General features: G+C 34.9%; 1 protein-coding gene across 1 annotated transcript in view; it reads left to right on the top strand.

The window, feature by feature from the left end:
• Positions 1–23,739, top strand: part of ERICH6B (glutamate rich 6B) — a 119,690-nt gene that overhangs the window by 7,641 nt on the left and 88,310 nt on the right. Inside the window, exons 4-5 of the mRNA XM_053708000.1 lie at positions 8,482–8,564; positions 11,115–11,270. Of these exons, the coding sequence (XP_053563975.1) occupies positions 8,482–8,564; positions 11,115–11,270 (239 nt within the window). The remainder of the gene's footprint in view (positions 1–8,481; positions 8,565–11,114; positions 11,271–23,739) is intronic.

Genomic DNA, 23,739 nt, shown 5'->3' with positions numbered 1-23,739 from the left:
AATAAGATTAGTGTATCTTTTCTTTAAACTAAGCAGGACATGTGTTTAGCTTGCAACTTTATATGATGATATCACAACTGCTTGGATCTGTTTGATTGTGTAAATACTTTCTATATTTTCCTAATATGACAAACATTGCATACTTCTGAACTCAGGCCATTTGCTAACTAAAGCAAGTTTACAAAAGGTAGCAAAAGTGGTTTCTGATTGATTGAAAAATCACTGTCTAATTATCCCAATGCAAAATATCTATGAAATGAATGCAGTGCAAAGTCACATGTAAATCAAGCAAGAGTTTCTAACATATTGAAATGGTTTTCGAATTGGAAACCCTGTAAAAATCAATGCAGTGTTTTACACGTCTTCTGATGGATTGGAATAGAGCCCTTTATAAAGTAAAAACAACTTTATTCCCTGCTCTTGAAAACAAGAACAGCACCACAAAAAAATATAATTAAATAATCCTAAAAATGTGTCAACTGGTAATACAGATAATTATATTAAGATTTGTGGGCACCAAACTCTTGTGTTGGGCAAGTTCTAATAATATCTCTGTCATTTTTTCAACAGCAAGAAATTATCGAAGGATTATTTAATAAAAACGCTCATGTATTATTAGAACTGGTCTGGCGCACACAAATCTTCATATAATTTCCTTCATGTTTAACCCTTGCTAATCTGGAAAGGGACTAGTGATTGAAGTATGGACATATACTGTATATGCTTCTCCTATTCTGTAATATCCTTATCTGTAGCAACAACACACTGCACCAGGTGCACATAAATAGGTTTTAAAAACATTTGGAATTGGTTTAAAAATAAAATGCTCTAATGAAATTAAACATTTTATTTTGTTCTAGAATGTCAATTAAATAGTACCCATTATAAATCTGCCCCAGATAAACCTATAACGGTTCTACTGAGAGCATTCTTATTTAAAATGGGGTGAAGTTATGATGGCAAAAACAGCAAATCAGTCCTGATGCACGTTTTACTTTCACATACCTACAAACATTTTGATATTGTAAACCAGGTCTGAGTGAATGGGCTTAAATTCATGGTAGTGCAGAAGAGCTTGGTGCAGTGACTTAGGGATGGAAGATGTGTGGTCTGGGGCATTGGTCCAGGTGGGGTTTATGACATTTCTTAGAGAAGTTTGGGAAATTCCATAGAAACTGGGATAAAAAAGAGGAAGGCTGTAAAGCAAGATAAGGAAAACACAAATTAGGACCATCCCACAGATTGTGGGGCGATTCTGAGCTCTGCTTTTGGATACTTTTTTCCTAAATACAATCCTTTTTAACTCTGCATGATATGTGGCACATAAAAGGGCAGGTTTGCTTTTTTATAAACCGCTAAAAGGCATTGGTTTTCAGTCTAGATACATTTATCAGTGAAATGAATTCAGTAAAGACTGCTTGCATGAGGTATTGAAGGTTATTCTGCATGCCACACATTGCACGTTGAGATGAAAGATGTACTCATTGTTTTGGGGGCAGTACTGCTCTGGAGAATTTCTTACTTTTATGAAGCCTTGTATGGCCCCCGGTGTCAGTATCACTGTAGATTGAGACAATAAAAAAGATTTCTATACTTGTAACAGAAGAATATTTTTACAGAGTACATAAAGTATGTATTCTTCTGCTTGCTCACAACCTTCATACTTACAGTAAATCAAAGAGATTGGGTCACAATGACACATTTTAGAAGTCCCTAAGGTTGCAAGGCTGTAAATTACAGACTTATACTAGTTTATTCCCTTATCACCACAGTTTTTCAAAATTAATGTTTGAAACACACTGCTCTGATAAAAACAAAATACATTGGGAGGAATATTATTACTATGTTTGGGGTTTTTTCTTTTTTTCATAGGAGATTAGAAATGAATGTCTAGCAAATTCATTTTTTTTATGTATGCAATTTAACTTACTCGCTCTTGGGGAGATAGCAAGAATCACTCCAGCAATAAAAAGTCAGCAGTGAAAATGAAAACTAAATCTTCAAGATCATTGGTGATCATTGTATGATTATAAAATAAAATAAACGTTGGAAATCCAAATAAACGCAATATTTATAATGAAGTGGAACAATGTGTTTAATAGCTCCCCTGTTTCCCTGTAGGAGTTTGAATAGTGTTGCATTTATATGTAACTTCCTTTAATATAAAATGCAATGCCTTACACTGTATACTGTACAGCGTGTATATATGAATGAGCACGGTATACGAAAATAGGGGCTGCCAGATATGCTCATTAAAGTGTAGATTGGAGGAACTAAGGGAAGGAAACAGTATAGCCCTGGATAGATAATAAATCCAATGAGCTTTGGCCAATTTAGCAAAATGAGTGCCTACTGAACTGCAGTGCATGTGGAGCGGGGAACTTTAGAAAGGGATACAGAGCATGACCAATGTCATTTTCCTGTGGTGTAACATGATAGTATGGCCTGGCAGGCTCAGCACTACAGGGATTTAAATAAAAGAATCTCATGTCTATTCAAAATTGTATCCATTTTTTAATGACCTCATTTGTTTGCTGTAGTAAACCTGCAGTTTAATATCGCAGTTCAACACAAATCCAAGGTAGATTTCCTGATTCACCCGTATTACCACATTGTACCTGTTAATTGGCTGTAGCCTCAGGTTCAACTCCCATCAGGACAGGAGACAGACTTTTTTTATTTTTCCTGGGTTGATACATTCAGTCTTTGTAAAATGTTATAGTGATATATATTATTTAGTAACTGATTGATGAATATAACATTTTGAAATGAACCTTTTTATTTATCTATTTTTTTCTGTTTTTTTTAGGTTGAGTTATTTCTACAGTTCTTTTCTAATGTATTATCAATTATTTACTGCAGTACCAAAACAGAGCCATTCACTTACATTATTGATCATATTACCAGGCCCAACTTACCCATTATGCACAGCTGGCACAGTGCCTAAGTAAGGCCCACAATACTTTTAGCAGCTCACAAAAAAAAATTCTTTTAAAATCAGAAGAGAAAAAATAACTTTTGGTGTCAAAGAAAATGTTTGCTTTTTTTCTCACTTCCAGAATCCCAAATAAATGGCTTATGTCCTTAGAGCATGTGATTTTAAACAACTTTCTAATTTACTTCTATTTGCTACTTTTTTAGTTGTCTTGGTATTACTTGTTGAAAAGGATACCTAGTTAGGTTCTTGAGCTGCTGAGTGGTGGCTGCACATATATGCCTCATGTTGGCTTACCAAAAGCATTAACTAGCTCCCAATAGTGCATTGCTGCTTTTTTAACAAAGAATACCAATAGAATGAAGCAAATTAGATAATAGAAGTAAATTGGAAAGTTGTTTAAACTTGTATGCTCTATATGAATCAAGAAAGAATTGTTGCCTGTTATTTAATGCCAGCGGTGTCAGAATGCACAACACCAAAGGCCTAGCCTCAGATCATGGAGTGAGGGTTCACAGTTGGGGGGCAGTTAAGGTTATTATGCAGGTGGTTCCTGACCCCCTTCAGCCAACTGAATGATAGTGGATAGGAAGCCAACTTAGCCTCATCACATTTACATGTCTTAATAAGCAAGATACATACTTTAACAGCATTAGTATAAAGGCAACTATAAACCAGTCTTTATTATAGTCATTGTTATAGCAACACAGTCATAACATATTATTATTATTATTATTATTATTTTTGTAACAGCGCAAGGAGCCGGAAAAGCCAATGTGCCTAGGGTCTACAAAAGTCATAATGTGGCCCTGCAAACAGCCAGCGCTTTATAGAATAATAATAATCCATTGTTAAACATGTGCAGTAAATAAAGATGCATTGATTGTATAAATATATTCAATGGCAATTCAATTTTTAAAGTCAGTTATAAGATTTAACTAAAATGTGCAGCAAAATCATAAGATAAGAAGGTAATTCAAGCACTCAAAGCAAATTTGGGGACAAAAATGAATTTATAGATGTTTTAGTAGCTATTCCAAATTGTTCTCATCTTACAACGTGGAACTTTTTTACTTAGCTATTTTATCAATAAGGCTGACTGAATTGTATACTTTGGATTATACCAGTTTAGTGGTTATTTATCATATAAACTGCAAACCAATAGTGTTTAAATACATTTCTAAAGACCATTCAGAGAGGTAAGTTAATATAAATATTCAGAGATGGAACATAGTTTATAATGTAGCTGTTCCCATTATGAAGACAGGGAAAACACTGTGCAGTTTGGGATATTACAAAATATGTTATAAAGAATTTAAAAAAAGAGGTTGCTGTTATAAGGTTGTAGTGCTGAAAATTAGCCATGGCTACAGTCTGAACGGCTGACAGGGATGTTATAACATTTAGCATGAAAATATACATTTTTGCCAGGTTTGCATTTTGAGAGAAGCAGATAATTATATTTTGTGAACATAAACCCTATACAGACGCAGACATATAAGGATGGATGCTCTGCATGTCACATGCAGAGTAAAAGCTATCAACCCGATCGGATACGATTGGGATGATTGACACCCCCTGCTAATTGCTGATGGGCCGTGAATGTGCAGGGGGCGGAATTGCACAAGCATTTCACATGAAATGCTTGTGCAATGATAAATGCCGACATCTTATGCTACAGCGGATAGCAGCAATATTCAAATCATCCCAGCACCCTAAGCAAATATGCAAACGTTTTATTCACATCATTAAATACAAAGAAGAAAACTTCTAAATATTATATTTAAATGAGGGGCCCCAACCCATTCACTCAAACCTACAGACTGCCTTCAAACTATGACTCTGATGCTCATTTTAGTTTAGTCCTTAAAGGGACACAAAACCCAAAAATATTTTTTTCATGATTTAGATAGAGCATGCAGTTTACAACTTTTGAATGTACTTCTGTTATCAATATTCATTCTCTTGGTATCCTTTATTGAAGATGCAACAATGCGCTACTGGGAACTAGCTTAAAATATTGGTAAACCAATGACAAGAGGCATATGTGTGCAGCCACCAATCAGAAGTTAGCGCCCAGCTCCTGAGCCTACCTAGGTATCCTTTTCAGCAAAGGATACCAAAAGAATGAAGCAAATCATAATAGAAGTAAATTGGAAAGTAGTTTACAACTGTATACTGTATCTGAATCATGAAAGAACATTTTTGGGTTTCATGTCCATTTAATACCCTTTACGATATGCATTTTTGCAAAAGTATAATTACTGTATAATATACAGTTTATGCCCCTTTAACAATGACATTCAAGTAGTCTTTTGCCCTTTAAGTTTGCAAAGCACCTTATTTTAATCATGCTAAATTGGTTCCTGAATTGCTTTGAAATCTTCAAATGAAAAAGTACCATTAAGCTGCAACATTATTATTAATAATACAATTAGTGATTCTGCTCCCTTTATAGTTTTGACCTTTGTGTTAATGTATTCAGTATAAAATTAGCTTCCCCTTCAACGATATATTCGAATGAGTATTGAACTTGCTTTGAATTAAAAAAATATTGAACAGTTATATTTCAAAGTAGATTCAGACATAATTAATACATTGGTTTAGTTTTAATATCTCAATTGTAAAGAATTATACAGTTTAACTATGCATAGTTTAAAACCAAACGTAATCTTGCAAGGATTAAATCTGTAACAGTAAACAGTGTGTACTGTATATGATTTTGTAAAGTATTTGCCAATACAAATTAACTTTAAGGGGCTGATTTACGAAGCTGTCAAGCTGCCTATTCCGTGCGAGCCCTTAGGCTCGCCAAAATCAGGAGTTAAGAAGCAGTGGTCTTAAGACCGCTGCTCCTTAACTCGACCGCCACCTCTGATACGGCAGACAGAAATCATCCCGATCGGATACGATTGGGATGATTGACACCCCCTGCTAGAGTCCGTTGGGCCGCGAATGTGCAGGGGGCGGTATTGCACAATCATTTCCCATGAAATGCTTGTGCAATGATAAATGCCGACAGTGTATGCTGCAGCGGATCATGTCCACCCGACAGTTGATAAATCGGCCCCCAAGTGTTTCAGGAAAAAGAAAAATATTCAAATCAACCTAGCACCCTAAGCAAATATGCAAACGCTTTATTCACATTAATAAATACAAAGAAGAAAACTTCTAAATGTTATATTTCAATGAGGGGCCCCAACCCATTCACTCAAACCTACAGACTATTCAAACTATGACGCATAGGCTAAAAAAACCCCAAGGCTAATACAAACTAACAGGAAAAAAGAATGTGTTATTATCTTAGTTTAGACAGACGTTACTTGTACTCATTATTTAGTTCTAATAATTTTGTGAAGCACAAAGTTGTAGCATTTGGCTTTACTCCATGACTATTAATTTTTCAAATACAGATGCAGTACTGTATTCTAATAGTGTTGGGGAGAGGTCCTCAATTCAAATTATCTGATAAAGTTAAAAACAACAAAATAATAAGAAATGTGATTTTCTGACAGTGAATTTGAGAACTTATGCAAAGCACATTGCAGCTCTTCTAATGGCTTTAACTAGAACCACATTTGTAAATTCCCCATGTTTTCCCCTTTTAACAGCTCTCTCTACCCCTGCTCAATAACATCACTTTTTTATCCTCTTACCCTATACCCTGATCCTCCTCCACTTTCTGCTTCTCGCTGTTTTTCTATCTTTGTTCAGGTCAGACATTCCTACACTAGCCAACTCATGCTAACAACTTCCCATCTACCTTAGATTTTATTTATGGAAAAAATGGACACATTAGCATGTCAAAATGTTCTCAGGGTAACATCTCAACTGCTAAAAGTCTCTCTCCCAAGAATGACTTTACATTCACGTTTACCCCCTTTGTGAGGGTTAAACACATAGGGCTAGATAACAAGATTAAAATAACCAATATTGCTGGGCCACGCTGCCATTAGTGTGCAAATTTTAGATTACAAGTAAATAGTAAAGCTAACCAGAGAAGGGTTAGCGTGGCTAATTTGTGCTGGTATTACAAGTTAAAGTCTTAGGGGCCAATTTACCAAAGTGCGAGCGGACATGATACTATGTAGCGTATCATGTCCGCCACACATCGATAAATGCTGACAGCATACGCTGTTGCCATTTCTCATTACACAAGCAGTTCTGGTGAACTGCTTGTGCAATGCTGCCCCCTGTAGATTCGCATAGCAGAGGGTGTCAATCATCCAATTATTATTATTCGGAGCTTGATAATTCAGCCCCATAGTTTGTACTCCAGGGCAAGCCAAAACTGAGCTAGAAAATGTAGTGCTCCTTGAGACATGAAGTAAACTGTAATTGTGAAAAAAAGTTTCACAAAACACATCCAAATAAAAATAAATTATTACACACACACACACACACATATATATATATATATATATATATATATATATATATATATATATATATATACCTTTTTAATATATAAAAAAATTATAATTTAAATATTAATAAAATGGTTTTATAAGGGTTAAAAAGAATATGGTATATGACAAAGGGGTTGATATATATATATATATATATATATATATATATATAAATAACTAAATATGTATAAGTGTATGTGTAAACATATGTATTTTTATGTGTTTATATGTGTACATATGTACAGACATATATACAATGTATATATATGTGTATATATATATATATATATATATACACATAAATACACATAAATACACATGTATACACTTATAAAGACATATATTTATATACCCTTTTGAGCCCTTTCCAGTCAAATATCTTGAAAGATAGAACAGTTATTAGGGAATATATACTGTGTGGAACTACACACCAATCATATACAAATATTTACAAGAAAGAATGTGGGTACTCACAAATAATACTAATTATATTTATTCTCAAAACAACATTAAAATTCATATAAAAACAATGAAAACAATGGGCATCTATTGCCCAATATGGATATATTATATATTGTATAGATCTCCTGCCTAATAGATATATAGGTATAGATATATAGATATATATATATATATATATATATTACAATATATATATATATATATATATATATATATATATATATATATATATATATATATATATATATAAAAGAACACTGGAATGTAAAGTATCCATATCTACCTTCGGGCTTAGCGCAGTTGGTTTTATGCTGTGTCAGTTTAGCGTACAAGCGTTAACTGTGAGTTTGATATATAATCAAAATATATATATATATATATATATATATATATATATATATATATATATATATATATACTGTATATATATATATATATATATATAAATAATGACATTATATGTAATGTTATCTATATAGATACTACTTCCCTATCTATTTTTGCAACTTTTCTGAGTCTGAAGGGTTGCTGCAGCAGCTAGCAACATGAATAAATAACAATCCATTTTTCGTGATTATTTTACAAATAAGCATTGATTCAAGGCAGTAATAATGTTTTATGTGTGTGCTAACAATATGCAGGTTTAACACGTGTTTGCATTTATTTATTACACAGAGATACCATGGACTGATGAATGACTCTTACCAAGATCAGAAGAACTTTTTCATCCTCTTTCCAGATGGAACAGGACAAATTCTGTATCCTACAAAGCAGTATGAAGTGCAATATATTAGTTATACCATTCCATTAGCCTAAAACATTGAATCCAGTTTTGTTAAGCATTGCTGTACAGACTTTTAACTAAACTACATTCTTATTTCCATTTGTTATTATAGTCTAAGATATCACTTTGAGCAAGAAGTTACTAGATAATAGATCAAAAGTGCACCTATGTTGGGAGAAGCATTTTAACAACAGCAAATTAAGAAAAAGCAACTAGATTTCTACTTCTGTATCACAATCAATTCACTGTTTGTGCAATTTTGTGCCACTGAATAGTAGCTGGCCCTTACTGATAGTGACTTCTCACCTATGTCCCCCAAATCGTTTACATAAACCTATACTGCAAATACCTCTAAAATAAAATTCCCAAACAGTTCTATTGGAAGCCTTCTTAAAATCTTGAAATGTCCTGCACAATCCCCATACCACATAGCTACTTCCAAATACAAAATCCAACCCCCAAATATTCTTTTACTACCTTAAATCCAGTTGAATAAGCTTCTAGCCAGCACCAGTAGGTTTCTCAAGGTCTTCTTTTATACTTCTGTCTAGGCCTAATATTATTTCTCACCTTGGGTACCAAAGTAAATAACATTACTCTCTGGTCATATGGTTGTTATTATGAATTTTAAATTATGAGCTGTGAGGAGTATCCACAACTGTAACTGCGCATAGATGTAGTAGAGCGAATTTTCAGAAATCCTATTGAGAAGACCCAGCAGAAGGGTGGATTCCATTTGATTTACAGTAAATTTCAATCAATCTTAAACGGACAGTCTCGTCCAAAGTAAACTTTCATGATTCAGATAGGGCATGTTATTTTAAACAATTTTCCAATTTACTTTTATCACCAATTTTGCTTTGTTCTCTTGGTATTCTTAGTTAAAAGCTAAACCTAGGAGGTTCATATGCTAATTTCTAAACCCTCGAAGGCCGCCTCTTCTCTCAAAGCATTTTGACAGTTTTTCACCACTAGAGGGTGTTAGTTCACGTGTTTCATATAGCTAACACTGTGCTTACGCACGTAGAGTTCCAATGAGCCAGCTCTGATTGGCTAAAATGGACGTCAGTCAAAAGAACTTAAATAAGGGGGCAGTTTGCAGAGGCTTAGATACAAGGTAATCACAGAGGTAAAAAGTATATTAATATAACTGTGTTGGTTGTGCAAAACTAGGGAATGGGTAATAAAGGGATTATCTATATTTTTAAACAATAAAAATTCTGTTGTAGACTGTCCCTTTAATTCATTTTCTTATTCAACCAATCTGGATTTTGCTGCCCAACCTCACTGTCATTATTCAGTGTTAAACTCTGACAGAATAGAATAGAATAATTTATTCTCCAAGTATATAAAAAATAGAAAATTATACAAGGAATTTTTCATGATGCAGAGGTATCAGATGACAATGAACAAACAAATATAATCAGCAGTGTAAAAATATAACCATTAAATTTATCATATCAAAAGTGAAATTAGAGAAGTTTTCCTGTTTGCTATTTTAATAGCCTAGGGAAAAAAATATTCAGAAAACTGTTTGTCTGAGTTCGTAAAATTCTCAACCTTGGCCAACTAAAAAAGACAGCGGATTAAAACAACTATGAATCAGATAACATTTTTTCAACTCCATTATTCATCCTTGAAAGGTAAATGTCCTTATAGGGACACTGAACCCAATTTTTTTCTTTCATGATTCAGATAGAGCATGCAATTTTAAGCAACTTTCTAATTTACTCCTATTATCAATTTTTCTTCGTTCTCTTGCGGCATCTAAGCTAAGGAGCCAGCACATTTTTGGTTCAGACCATGGACAGCACTTTTTTATTGGTGCTGTCCAATCAGCAAGGACAACCCAGGCTGTTCACCAAAAATGGGCCGGCATCTAAACTTACATTCTTGCTTTTCAAATAAACATAGCAAGAGAATGAAGAAAATTTTATAATAGAAGTTAATTAGAAAGTTGTTTAAAATTGCATGCTCTATCTGAATCACGAAAGAAAAAGTTTGGGTACAGTGTCCCTTTAAGGATTGATTGGTGTTCATTGGTCCAGTGGCTGCTACTTGCAACCATAAGGGAATGCACAGTTTAAGGGGAGTAACCAAGCACATGGTTCTGAAGCTCAGAATACATGAAGCATCCTATGTTTTTTGCAAATGGTGCATCTCCAGTGCTATGGGTTGCTAATGGGAGGTCGAAAAGTTTGAAAATGGAGAAAATAAAATATTTTATAAAAAATTAAATCATTACTGCTCTTGAATTATTATTTTATGTTCTCAACTTGGAGACATAATGCAAACAAACCTACTACAAAAGTAAAAATCATTAGTTTAGCTAAACTTGAATTCTTTTAAATTTTTATAACTTTATATTTGGATCTTTAAAGACCATTTTAACCACATCCTACAAACACAAAACAGATTTTCTAAGATACATATAAGTATGAAAGAAAAAAACCAACTGTTGTTACTTTCAATCAAATATGTTGGTTGACTGTATGAAGGTTTTTCTGCCTTGACTACATTGCAGTTATCCATCAGGAAATATAGGTGTCTTGATCACCTGCTCAAACCATACCCAGTTCACATTTATCATTTTGGAAGATGTTAAGCAGAAACCACAGATTCAAGCAGTTTTCATGAGTAATGGTAATGCAGCCTGCTACCATCTGAACGGGATGCTTTGGTAAGTTGAATGGCATATTAAAAAACAATTTAAAGTAAGGCATTGGAAAAGACAGTCTTATATCAAGCAGCACTGATGATATTATTCTTTTTTATCACTGAATATTATCATCATGTATCACCACTACATGTGCAGTACGGTGGAAAGTAAAGTGCTGATGATTTTTCGTAGAGTGGGGTAAAAAGGTCTTTGAAAGGTCATGTCCCAACTGGAGCACAGAGCAGAAAATACTACAGCATTTGTTTTTCTTTAGAAAATATAGGGGTATTTAAAGGGAGAGTAAATAAAAAAATATTTCTGTTGCATTGCTATAGAATAAAATACCAGCCAGTGTAAACATTTTTAAAACAAACCTAACATCTTGTTTGCTGCAACTGATTTTCAATAGCCAAATTCCACCCACCACTTACATTATTTGAAGTAGCCAATCTGGGCTTAAAGGGACACTGTACCCAAATTTTTTCTTTTGTGATTCAGATAGAGCATGACATTTTAAGCAACTTTCTCATTTACTCCTATTATCAAATTTTCTTCATTCTCTTGGAATCTTTATTTGAAATGCAAGAAAGTAAGTTTAGATGCCGGCCCATTTTTGGTGATCAACCTGGGTTGTTCTTGCTGATTGGTGGATAAACTCATCCTCCAATAAAAAAAGTGCTGTCCAGAGTTCTGAATAAAAAAAAAGCTTAGATGTCTTCTTTTTAAAATAAAGATAGCAAGAGAACGAAGAATAATTGATAATAGGAATAAGTTAGAAAGTGTCTTAAAATTGCATGCTCTATCGGAATCATGAAAAAACAAATTTGGGTTCAGTGTCCCTTTAAATCTATAACAACAAGGCTAGCCTTATGTTAGTATAAAGGGAATTGTTTTGAAATCTGTCATCTACTAAAGCTATTTAGAAAAGTGTATGTAGCAGAGTTAGCCTAGATAAGTCTGCAGTGTTCATGTCCAGCTCTGAGGATGAGAATTTGCAGAGTGAAATTACATGATAAAAGGCAAAATAAATAATGAAAGTTGTCTAACTATGCACAACTAAACATTTTATATACATATATCAAGGTGTTTTCTATTCCTTTAAAGGGACATTAAACACTTTGAGATAGTAATATCAAATTATTGATCGTATGTATTTTAAACAAGTCTGTTATATACTTTCTATTCCTTTAAAGAGGTATTAAAAACTTTGAGATAGTAATATAAAATTAAAAATGATATATTTAAACAAATCTGTTATACACTTTCATTATTTATTTTATCCCCCTTTCCTGTACTTCCTTTCTAAAATTGTGTGCTTTTTATTACCTGTTAAAATAGGAAGTGCAGAACACTGTTAAATGCCACACAGCCATTGGCTGCACTTACTTTTGTCAATATTTAAACAGCTAATGAAACTTTAAAAAATACATCTACATTTATTCTCAGACTAATCGTTTCTTTGAATGCATAATTCTTTCTAGCTTTTATTTAGAGTTTACTGTCCCTTTAAGAAAATGTAGTACATTTAAAAAATAATTTTGCATTGTATTTTTGTTCATTGAAAACAAATGAAAGTTATTTGGAACTCCCATGGGTTTAAATTAAAGTGTTTTTTTATTTTTATTTTTTGTTGTCTTTAATGTGTCTTTTTACATTACTAACAGCATCTGAAGTACTAGTTAAAGCAGAAATTCAAACTATGCTTAGTACTGAGCAATGTATTTAATCTAATGGCTAGGTGACAACATCTATATTGGCCAATTACTATAGTAATGTAATTAACCTACTTATACTGGTAGCACTAACCAGAACTTGGACAGAAAACCTAAAGACTGACACATTTTCTGCTATATGCCATCTTTATATTTTTTTAAATCAGTCCTCCAAACACAACAAACTCTTCTTCTTTTTTTTTTTTTTTAAATACTGTAATTCTTTTTATTAGAAGTTTTGCAATATAGAATAACAAAAAAAAAAATAACAAGAGTTATTACCTAAGTTACCATGATAGAATTATCTTCTATAAAGAACAACCTCAAATACTGTCCATAAACAAATTAAGTATACATTGAGCAAAATCCAATTTTAATACTATCCTTGCGCTTTGATAGTGTGCAAGTTCTTTGACAAGAAATCCAAAACATTACTATCATACTGTTCCTTCTTCCATCTTCTTTTCTCTTTGATGTTACATATAGGAATATAGGACATCTCTATTTCATTAGACAATCATCTTTACTTTTTGTACAGTAACATAACTCTTGCTACTCAACCATAATTGTGTCAAACTTATTCAAAATTAACATAAAAATTCTCTCTTCTGCATATTAACAAATCAGGTGAATATCAAAAGACTATTTCATAAAACAAACACCCCACGTCAATTCCTGTAACATCTCATAAGGCATGTATGTGAGATTTTAACCCGGTGATATATCTTGCCCCTCAAATGTGTTCTTATACAGCTAGTTAACTACTTATTCTATTATAAAGAGAAGCACAGTAAAAAAAGAAAAAGAAATATGAATATATGTAGCTAAACAGAGAAGCTTGAGTGGGTATAATACCTGCTATTGTATAGTCTATTAAAGCAGCCCACCCTCGGGCCCTTAAACTGTAGGATTCAAAGGGGGACAGGGGGGGAGCCGAGGGGGGGTAAAGAACTTATATTTCTTATTGAATTAGCCATTGTGAGGGCAGAGCTTCTGCCACTACTAGATTCATAAAAGGTAAAGTGTTTTGAAGCGGCTCTAAGAATTGTTGCTGTGTTGACAGGGGCCATGAACAAATATAATTTTACCACTTACTGAAATATTTTCTGAACTTATTTTTAGGCCCTGTCTTTCAACTATCATCTGTAATTTAATGGTATTGACAAAGTCACTTAAACGTGGAACCTCTTTCTGTTTCCATTTCTTAAATATTAAATTATGTGCAGCCAAAATGGCCATATTGGTTAGGTATCTATCCCCCGAATTCTCATTTTGTTGTAAAAAAAAATATTTGAACAGGTTCTAATACTGTTTTGACATTAAGATATTTATTTAGCCAGAATTGTATCTTCAGCCAGTACTGTCGCACCATTTTGTTGTAAAAAAAAATATTTGAACAGGTTCTAATACTGTTTTGACATTAAGATATTTATTTAGCCAGAATTGTATCTTCAGCCAGTACTGTTGCACTTTAGGGCGGTACCATAAACAATGTAGCAAGTTTGCGCTGGTTTTATTACATTTATAGCAGAAACTCTGGTTGGGCAGTCGCCCAGATACTTATTCGTTCAGGTGTTAAATAAAAATTATTAATTAATTTGTGCTGCGACTCTCTCCAATTAATTTGACTTGTTGTTTCATCTGCCAGTTTTATACTGTCAATAATATCTTCATTTTGTAATGTCATAAAATATTTCAAATATTTCTCTCTGACCTGATTAATATATTTCTGTCTCGTGATTTTCATTATATTTTTATACCAAATTAAATTGGAGTGAATCCCTGCCATATATATCTTAAGACCTGGATCTGTATGTTTTTGTCCCCAATCAGTGCCAAATGTGCGTATATGCATTTCTATGTAGGGGCGTGCTTGTAGGTACGCATAAACGTTCTTAGCGGGAAGATTAAATTCTCCTGCCAAGTTCTCAAAAGTTTGAATCGTTCCGGCATCCCCCATTCTCAACTGAGCAAATTGCCGAAGACCTTTTTGTGCCATTCCTGAAATACTGTGTTATGAATCCCTGGTGAGAAATCCTCACATCCAACAATGGGGAGAAGCCGGGATACCTGAAATTCTTGACCCAATAACCTGCAGTATTTTTGCCATCCTAATACTATATTCACGAATTTTAACAGATTGCAAATATTGTGTGATAAATTCTTATATGGGCAGTGCAATGTAGCCTGCAAGTTAAATGGATTAATCAGCTCAGATTCCAAGTTATAATACGTAACATAATCTCCCTTAGTCAGCCAATCTAAGCCGAATTTTATCAGTGACATAATTGTAATATTTGATATTAGGTAGAGAGAATCCCCCAAATTGTTTTGCATGGCTTAGCTTCTCTGTAGATATACGTGCCTTCTTCTTACCCCAGATAAAGAGTGAACATGCTCTATTATATCTGTCTATATCCTTTCTCAGAATAAAGATAGGTAGATTTTGTAGGAGGAATAATAATTTAGGAAAAAATATTGTTTTGATCAGCATGATCCTTGCCGATAATGAAAGATAGTAAATATTCCATTTACTTAAATCTTACTGTATGTTGTCAAAAAAACTCATAATTTAGCTGATACCACTCTCTGGGATTTCTGCCAATTTTGAGCCCTAAATAATGAATGTATTGTACTTCTTTAAAGATTTGTTTTAAGCTATACCTTGTTTTCTTGACCATAATAATTCAGATTTAGTAGAGTTTATTTTGTAGCCCGAGAATGAACTAAACTAGCCTATGATCTCCAGAAATGCTGGGATACTTGTAGCCGTGTCTTGTAGAAACAATAAAATATTGTCAGCATATAGGGAGATCAGCATGTTTTGGTTAGTTATTTTAACTGGTTGTATTTCCTTTCTTATATAAATTGCAAGAGGTTCTAGAGCTATGTCAAACAATAGAGGTGATAGCGGACAACCCTGGTGTGTGCCCTTTTCTAATATAATATATTGTGATAGTTCTCCGTTTACTAAAAGTTGTGATTTAGGTTTGTTATATATTAACAACTGTGTTAAGGTCTCTATCACTACCTCTGATGTGATTTTGTAAAATTCTGCTGATAGGCCATCTGGCCCCAGCTCCTTACCAGATTTGGCTTTTTTAATTACCTTTAAGATTTCTGACTCGGTAATTGGTGTATTGATCTGTTGTAATGCCTCCTGAGATATTCACAGGATTTTTATACCTTTCCAGAACTGCTCTTTAACTTCCTTGTTTATACTTTCTCTGGAATATAGTTTCTGATAATATTTAAAGAATGCTTCTCTTAATTACTGATATTGTGTTATTTTTTTGCGGAATTTCATGATCTTAGCCAGGTGTTTTGCTGATATCCCCTGATATATGGCCCTAACCTTTAAGCCTTCGCCTGCCCATTTTTCATTCAGGAACTTCTCCCTTTCTGTCCTTGTTCATGTGTAATTTCCCCATGTAACCTCATTAGGATTGCTTAGATACTTTTCATAGGCGTTTCTCACCTGATTGGCTAGCTGAGTCTCCCTGGCTTTCTTTTTTCGTGTAATTTTAATCATATATGCCTTTACTTCACCTCGAAGAACAGCTTTACCTGCCTCCCATAAGGTTTCAGTTTTGTTTATATATTCTTTATTGTGCGCATAATACTCGTGCCATTTGTTCTTTACCCAATTCACAAACTGTATATTATTACTCATATAACCCGGAAACAAAATGTATTTATCTTATTCTCCGGCTTAATTGCTGAGAAAATCTTTAGACTAATTATAGCATGATCTGAAAGGGTTATATCGGCGATATTAGTCTCCAAATCTAACTTTTAATAGCGGTTCGTCTACTAAGAACATATCAATTCAAGAAAAATTCTTATGTGTCTTAGACTCGCATGTATATGCCCGCTCATCAGGGTGTTGTAACCGCCAGATATCCTTGACTTTAAATGTCTTAGCATAGTTTCGAAAAAAATTCGCTTCTCTGTAGTTTATTTGTCTACATCTAACTTTAAATCTGTCTATATCCGGGTATAACGTATAATTCATATCACCTGCTATAATCAGGTTCTGGCCTAGATATGGTATTAATTTTTGTTTTATCTTATGCCAGAACTCCGCCTCAAATCTATTTGGTCCATATATGTTACAGAGGGTCCAGATACAATTTCCTATCTTAATCTGAAGAATTATATATCTCCCACAGGGGTCAAGCACTTGTTTTACAATGTTATATGTCAGACTCTTATTAAAAAGTATGGCTACCCCTCACTTGTGCTTATTACAGGGTGCTGCAATAATCTCTGCAATCCAATTTGACTTAAATTTTTCTATCTCTGGAATTTTCAAATGTAATTCTTGAAGAAAAATAATATCAGGTTTATGTCTTTTCAGCATTTTTAAAGTATTTTTCCGTTTAGTGGGTAAGGTTATCCCCCCCACATTACATGATATAGAATTGAGAGGTGTAGTCATTTTTGTATCTATTTAATTTCTATCAATGGCGAGAGACACAAAGAAAAAAAAAATACCCCAGCTCCCCATCACTCCCCCCACCTCCTCCAATCACTCATACTTGGATCGTACATAAGTTTTACCCTCACATCCATCATACATTTGTAGCATTATGTGTCAATGACCTAGACTTACCTATGTTTTCACACTTCAATATTATAATATTCTCAAGACAGAAAGCTTTAGCTTCATCTACCGAGTTTAGAACAATGGTACCCTCCATGCTAAGCACTGTTTTTTAGCAGGGTATCTCATGGTTGTTTTTAGCCCTGCTTTAATCAGACCCGTACAGAATGGTGCCATTGCTCTCCTTTTCATCAATGTTTCTATAGAGAAATCTTGAAATATAAGAATTTGTTTCATATCTATTGTGAGTGTTTTAGCTTTTCTATAATGCTGCATTATGTTAACTTTGTCTTGAAAATTGAGATATTTGATTAGCAACATCTGAGGACGTGCACTTCCATCTGAGGAATGTAGGTAAAGGTAATGTACTTTCCCCCAAATGTTAATAGATCTTCATATTCTTTGGTCTCTGGGAGCCCCACTACACGTATATTACTACGTCTTGACCTATCCTCCAAGTCTTCAACTTTTAATTGTAGAGTTTCGATTTTATCAGCATATTTAGTCATGTTTATATCCTGTATATTAATTTTGTCTTCCAGGTCCGGAACCCTGGCCTCTACCTCTGTCATTCTTATTGAAAATTGTCTGACTTCAAATAAGAGCTCTGTTATCTCTTTCTTCACTATCTCGAATTGCGGTAATATTATATCAGCTAACTGATTTATTGTTAGCTGTGTCTTTGAAATTCTACCAGGGCTTTTTGGATTTATCTCTAGGCTGGTCTTCTGTGAAAAAAAAGGTTTCTGCTTTTTATCACTTTTTAAAGACATAGCTGGATATCTATTTTTCACATTTGTAATATATTTTTCCATAAGCTTTGTGGGTGTAATATTACTTATATATATTATGAATAATTAAGGGGGTGGAATAAATGGAGAGAGTATAAGCTTTATGCAGATTCTTGTATAACATATGGTGTATGCAGCCTTGCTCTCTTTTTCTCTTTTCTTTCTATTCTCTTCTCTTTTTTTTTTTTAAATCCGTATACCTCTAACTCCCGATTTCAGAATTTGGTCTATTTGTTCTATTTGCTTGTCATGTATGCAGACAGAGACTACTTATATAGGCTGATAGCTTGATTCCAGTTCTACTCTTGTTTCTAATAACACACAATAACTTTATAAGTGTTTGTGCCTATACTGTTATAAAGTACTTTCCACCTGTAAGATTTAGATTTATACACCCTTTCAACCTCTATTATATAATAAAATCATGACATCACTTTATTTTAAACACACAAAAAAATATATACCTCTCTGTAGAAATACCAAGTGCAACCTTATTTTGAGGCCTATCAATATCAAAATCTGTATTACCAACTGCGGTCTTATTTTCCCATAAACACTCTTTGCATCTATTCATATAATGCGTTCATTATCTCCGCTGCATTCTAGCATGTTACAATACATCAGCACATAAGCCTATACATATACAATAACCTCCTGAGGGAGCGCTATAGCAGAGAGTCCAGGGTTATACAAGATTAGCTCTCTTTTCTTTTCTGATATTCAAATATTTCAGATTTATCAGTGAGGTGCTATATTTAATTTAAGGAGATTTATGCCACCTAGATTTCTCTATTCAGCTAGCCTGTCTCAATATCTGGAGATAGTTCACTTTATATCGTCTTTTTAGTGCCCTGCAGTTTGCACTATACACCCCGCTGTTTTTCAGAGAAGGGCCCACAAAAGAAAAATATTGCTGTCAAATTTGAGATAAAGGTCCGCAGAGTCTTTGTTAAACAAAAAAAAGGGCTAGTTTGTGTTACTTATCTCTGTTTTAATAAAGCAGATGAAAGACTGCCCTAAAAATCGCAGAACAAAGTTAATTTCGCCTCAGACACACTTTTCTGTTATCCTCTTTAACCAACTACATCAAAGTCACGCTAATATAGCAATACTTGCAGTTTTTCCTTTTGCTTCTCCTTGTGCTTTTGGAGTCCTGCCGCTCCTCACAGCTCCGGACTACTTCACCGTTACTTTCTCCAGCCCTGCTTCAGTCCCGACACCTCACATCCGTTGCAGGGCTTCACCAGCGGCAGGAGAGTCTACGGGATTACGAAGATTTCTTTGGTCCTTTTACGGAGATACTTTGCGGGCGGTCGGCAATCCTGCGTGGTTCTTGCGTTAACTGCCTGTGGTTTGATGTAGGCAGCGTGGTGTTGTGTGTGTCTGGGCCAGTACCATCCGGCCACTGTGCGGTTTTGAGGGGACTTCCATGTCACCGTTTGCCCCACAATCTCTCCCCAAGCAAGGCAATAACTACCCAGCAATAGGAGTCTCCGCGATACTGGCAAACTCGGTCTTACTTTCAGCTCCGCTTACACGAGCTGACAAGGCGCATTTGCCTCCTTTGCGCCCCGCCTTCCGGAAGTCACAAACTCTTAGATTTCCTTATATATTGCCCCACTCTTCATTAGCAACAAGCACATTCATTTTATACAAGGTGGGACATCATAATAGCCATTATATACTACAGGGAGGGGACATAGGGTTGCTGTATGTGCAGCAAATATTTATGTTTTCTGTCTTTAAAGTATTATGCACCATTATTAAGGGCTTTCCAGGTGGGGTAAAGTTGGCTTCATTTTTTTTACTTTGTTGTCTTAATTTGTGGTGGGTGAGAGCCAAACAGCCTTGAGAATTACTAATGTTACAACCATTTGCTCATTATGCAATAACAAAATACTGTGAGAGACATTTTTGCAACTCTGAAATCAAGCTTCTGTTTGGATACAACTTGGAATGTAAGTGCAGCTTATGCATATTTGTCAGCCAGTGAAAAATACTTTTCATTTTCATAAACCAGTCTCCACCTAATAATAAAGGCTTGCATTTATTTCTCTGTCTTATTTAAAGTGTTTTAGACTGAATGGAAAAAGACTGAAAATAAATTCATTTTGGTTCAGTTATATCTTTTTCTTCTGTCAATTACTGAACATAATAGTCAACCACTAAATTAAAATAATGTTATTTCATGTCCCCCCTTCTTCCAAAACCTCCACCCCCATCTTTCTATAACTGTTGACAATAACATAATTTCCCTTAACCACAGCATGTCTCTGGGTCATGCTGGACTCAGATCTTTCATTCCTCACATCCAGTCTTTGGCCAATTCTTGCCATTTCCATCTTAAAAAACATCTCCGAAAAATTCTCCACTTCTTCACACAAGACACAACTAAAATTTTAAACCACTCTCTCATCATTTCCCTCCTTGACTATTGCAACTCTTTCCTCTCTGGTCTCCCTATATGCTGTCTATCTCCTTTACAATCCATAATGAATGCCTCTGCCAGGTTGATTTTCTTTATATGTTGCTCTGAAGCACCTCTCTGCCTTTGCCTTCACAGGTTTCCTGTAGCTTCCAGAATTAAACACAGAATTCTGACTCTGACATTCAAGGCCCTCAATAGCACTGCTCCCCATATATCTCAGACATTGGGGCCGATTTACCATTGCCTGAATCAGCCCCAATGCAGCTGTTTCCGCACGAGCCTACAGCAATCAGCCTGATCACATACGATCGGGTTGATTGCTGCAGGGGGTGGCAGTTCAGCGATGTCAGGAGGACATCATCACTACAGCGGATCATATCCATCCGACTCCTAATAAATCGGCCCCCTTGTCTTCATATATTCTCCCTCCCATCCCCTTCGCTCTACTCATGACTTCCTCCTCTTCTCATATATATATATACGTATATATATATATATACACAGTATATATAAATACCAGAACGTAGTTACAGCACTAGTCCAAAATGTCTTACACAACTTTTTGTCAAGGTGCTCATTTGCTCAAAGGGTCCTGCAACTCCTTCCAGATATAATCACAAAAAGCCGAGTGGCAACAGCACAGTTTTTTTCAAAAAGTATGTCTTTATTAAAGTGACATAAGAAAATACAAATACACAGACGGATTGAAATACGGTGGCACAAATCATAATACCTTAACTGTTAGCCATCATCTTTTTACTGACCAGATTAGAGGATTAATTCTATGGGCCCGTGTTTCTGGTGAGCCTGCAGACTCGCCAGAAACAGCAGTTATGAAGCAGCGGTCTAAAGACCGCTGATCCATAACCCTGTCCAGGCGGACAGACATCGCCACAATTCAACCCGATCGAGTACGATCGGGTTGATTGACACCCCCTGCTAGCGGCCTCTGCCTCACAAGAGCTGCTGGTGCAATGCTGAATACGGAGAGCATATTGCTCTCCGCATTCAGCGAGGTCTGGCGGACCTGATCCGCACTGTCGGATCAGGTCCGCCAGATCTTTGATAAATATCCCCCTATATGTAATATTATAGTCACCATGATTTCTGTTATATATCACCATATCATTTGGGAATATTTTCCCCTAATTTAAGTGTAAAACATTAGGAAATGGGACAAAATATCAGAACCAAAGAAGTGCAGTGCAATATACTGCCAAAGCCTCTACAATTACTTCATTTGTTATATAAAAATTGTTATGTGAGATAAGTAAGAACCTAATATAAGAAAATCCTTATTTAAAATTGATACATTTTAAGCATATAAATATAAAGATGTTTTCATAAATTTTAACTTATGCTGTATAAAAATAGAGATACCTTCTCCTCCCTTAACACACCTCTGACATTTGTTATCTGTGTAGTGCACTGAGAAAAGCAGCTGTGACTGCTGGCATCAGAGCTGCCTTTCAGAGACCAATCCCTCCTGAGTATTCATATTAATTTATCCACCCAGGGCAAAAGTGGTGGCTACAGGGCAACGCAGCTCCTGCATACTGCATAGTTGCTCTACAACCCCCCCCCCATAACCCCCCTTCTTTGTCTACAGAAGCCCACATGCATTAAACAGTTACAGCCTGCTTGTGGGTAATATAATTTAAAAAAATAATTAAAATCTTAAAAATAAAAACAATCTTGTTGAGTCCTACTTGTCCAGTCTCATTTAGTACTCTTATCAGAGATCTTATGGATAGAAAAATGAAACATATGATTGCTAGGTGAGGTTTGTAGCTAAAACATTACATAGCAGATTCTCAGACTAAAAGAAATGTAACATGATATAACATACCAATAACAATACCAAGAGTCTGTGATTTCTAGATTCAGAACTATAAAAACAATTTCTTTTTAAACAATGATTTCAAACTCTCTTAATGTTTTGATATCCAGAGACTTGGTTCCCTCAAATACATAACATTTTGTAGGATCTGAAAGCAAATAACAACTAGATAATTAGAAACAGAATTTTATTAGAGCTTATGCTTAGTAAAAATGTTAATACTGTTACTATTATTAGTCATTATAGTTATCCTTTTTTTTTTGTCCCTTTAAGCATATGCTCAGCTGTTCATTAAAGGGACAGTCAATACCCAATAAATAATTTTTATTACTTATTTTTACAAACCAGAGAAGAATCCTGCAACTGGTCCCCCATCTATAAGCTTGTAAGAAGTACATAAAACATTAAAAAAATTAATTGGGGACGATTTATTAAGTGTCTGGCAGACATGATACGCTGTAGCGATCATGTCCGCCAGACATTGATAAATGCCGACAGCTTATGCTGTCGGCATTTATCATTGCACAAGCAGTTCTTATGAACTCATTGTGCAATGCCGCCCCTGCAGATTTGCCGCTAACAGGGGGTGTCAATCAACCGATCGTATGAGATTGGGCGGATTGATGTCCACAGCCTCAGAGGCAGCGGACAAGTTAAGGAGCAGCGTTCTTAAGACAGCTTCTTCTTTACTCCTGTTTCCGGCAAGTCTGAAGGCTTGTGCAGAAACAGGGGTATACGGCCCCATTCAGGCCGTGATAAATCGGCCCCATAGTGTTCATTGCAAAGACATAAATAGCATGTATATGCCTAATTGGTGTAAGGCTTTTTTTTAAGTCTATGGGGGAATATGTCAATGCAGTCGTGATAGGCTACATTTTACTTTTTGCGCACGTTGGGTATTCGCTGACGCACTACCTTTTTACTTTCAACTCATAATACGAGTGCAACCTGATATGCTCAAAAAGCCTCTGTTTAGTGAGGTTAACACGCAAGCGGGGGCGCTAAATTGCGCTCCACTTGTAATCTAGCTCATAGTTTGATAACTTGTAAGAGCACAACTTGCATATGCACAAAAGACAGCTTATATATGCTCATTTAGGGCCTGGTGATTAA

This window comes from Bombina bombina, chromosome 3, assembly GCF_027579735.1.
Source record: "Bombina bombina isolate aBomBom1 chromosome 3, aBomBom1.pri, whole genome shotgun sequence".
Lineage (NCBI taxonomy): Eukaryota > Metazoa > Chordata > Amphibia > Anura > Bombinatoridae > Bombina > Bombina bombina.
The sequence above is the reverse complement of the archived record's forward strand: the minus strand, read 5'-3'. Positions and strand labels throughout refer to the sequence as shown.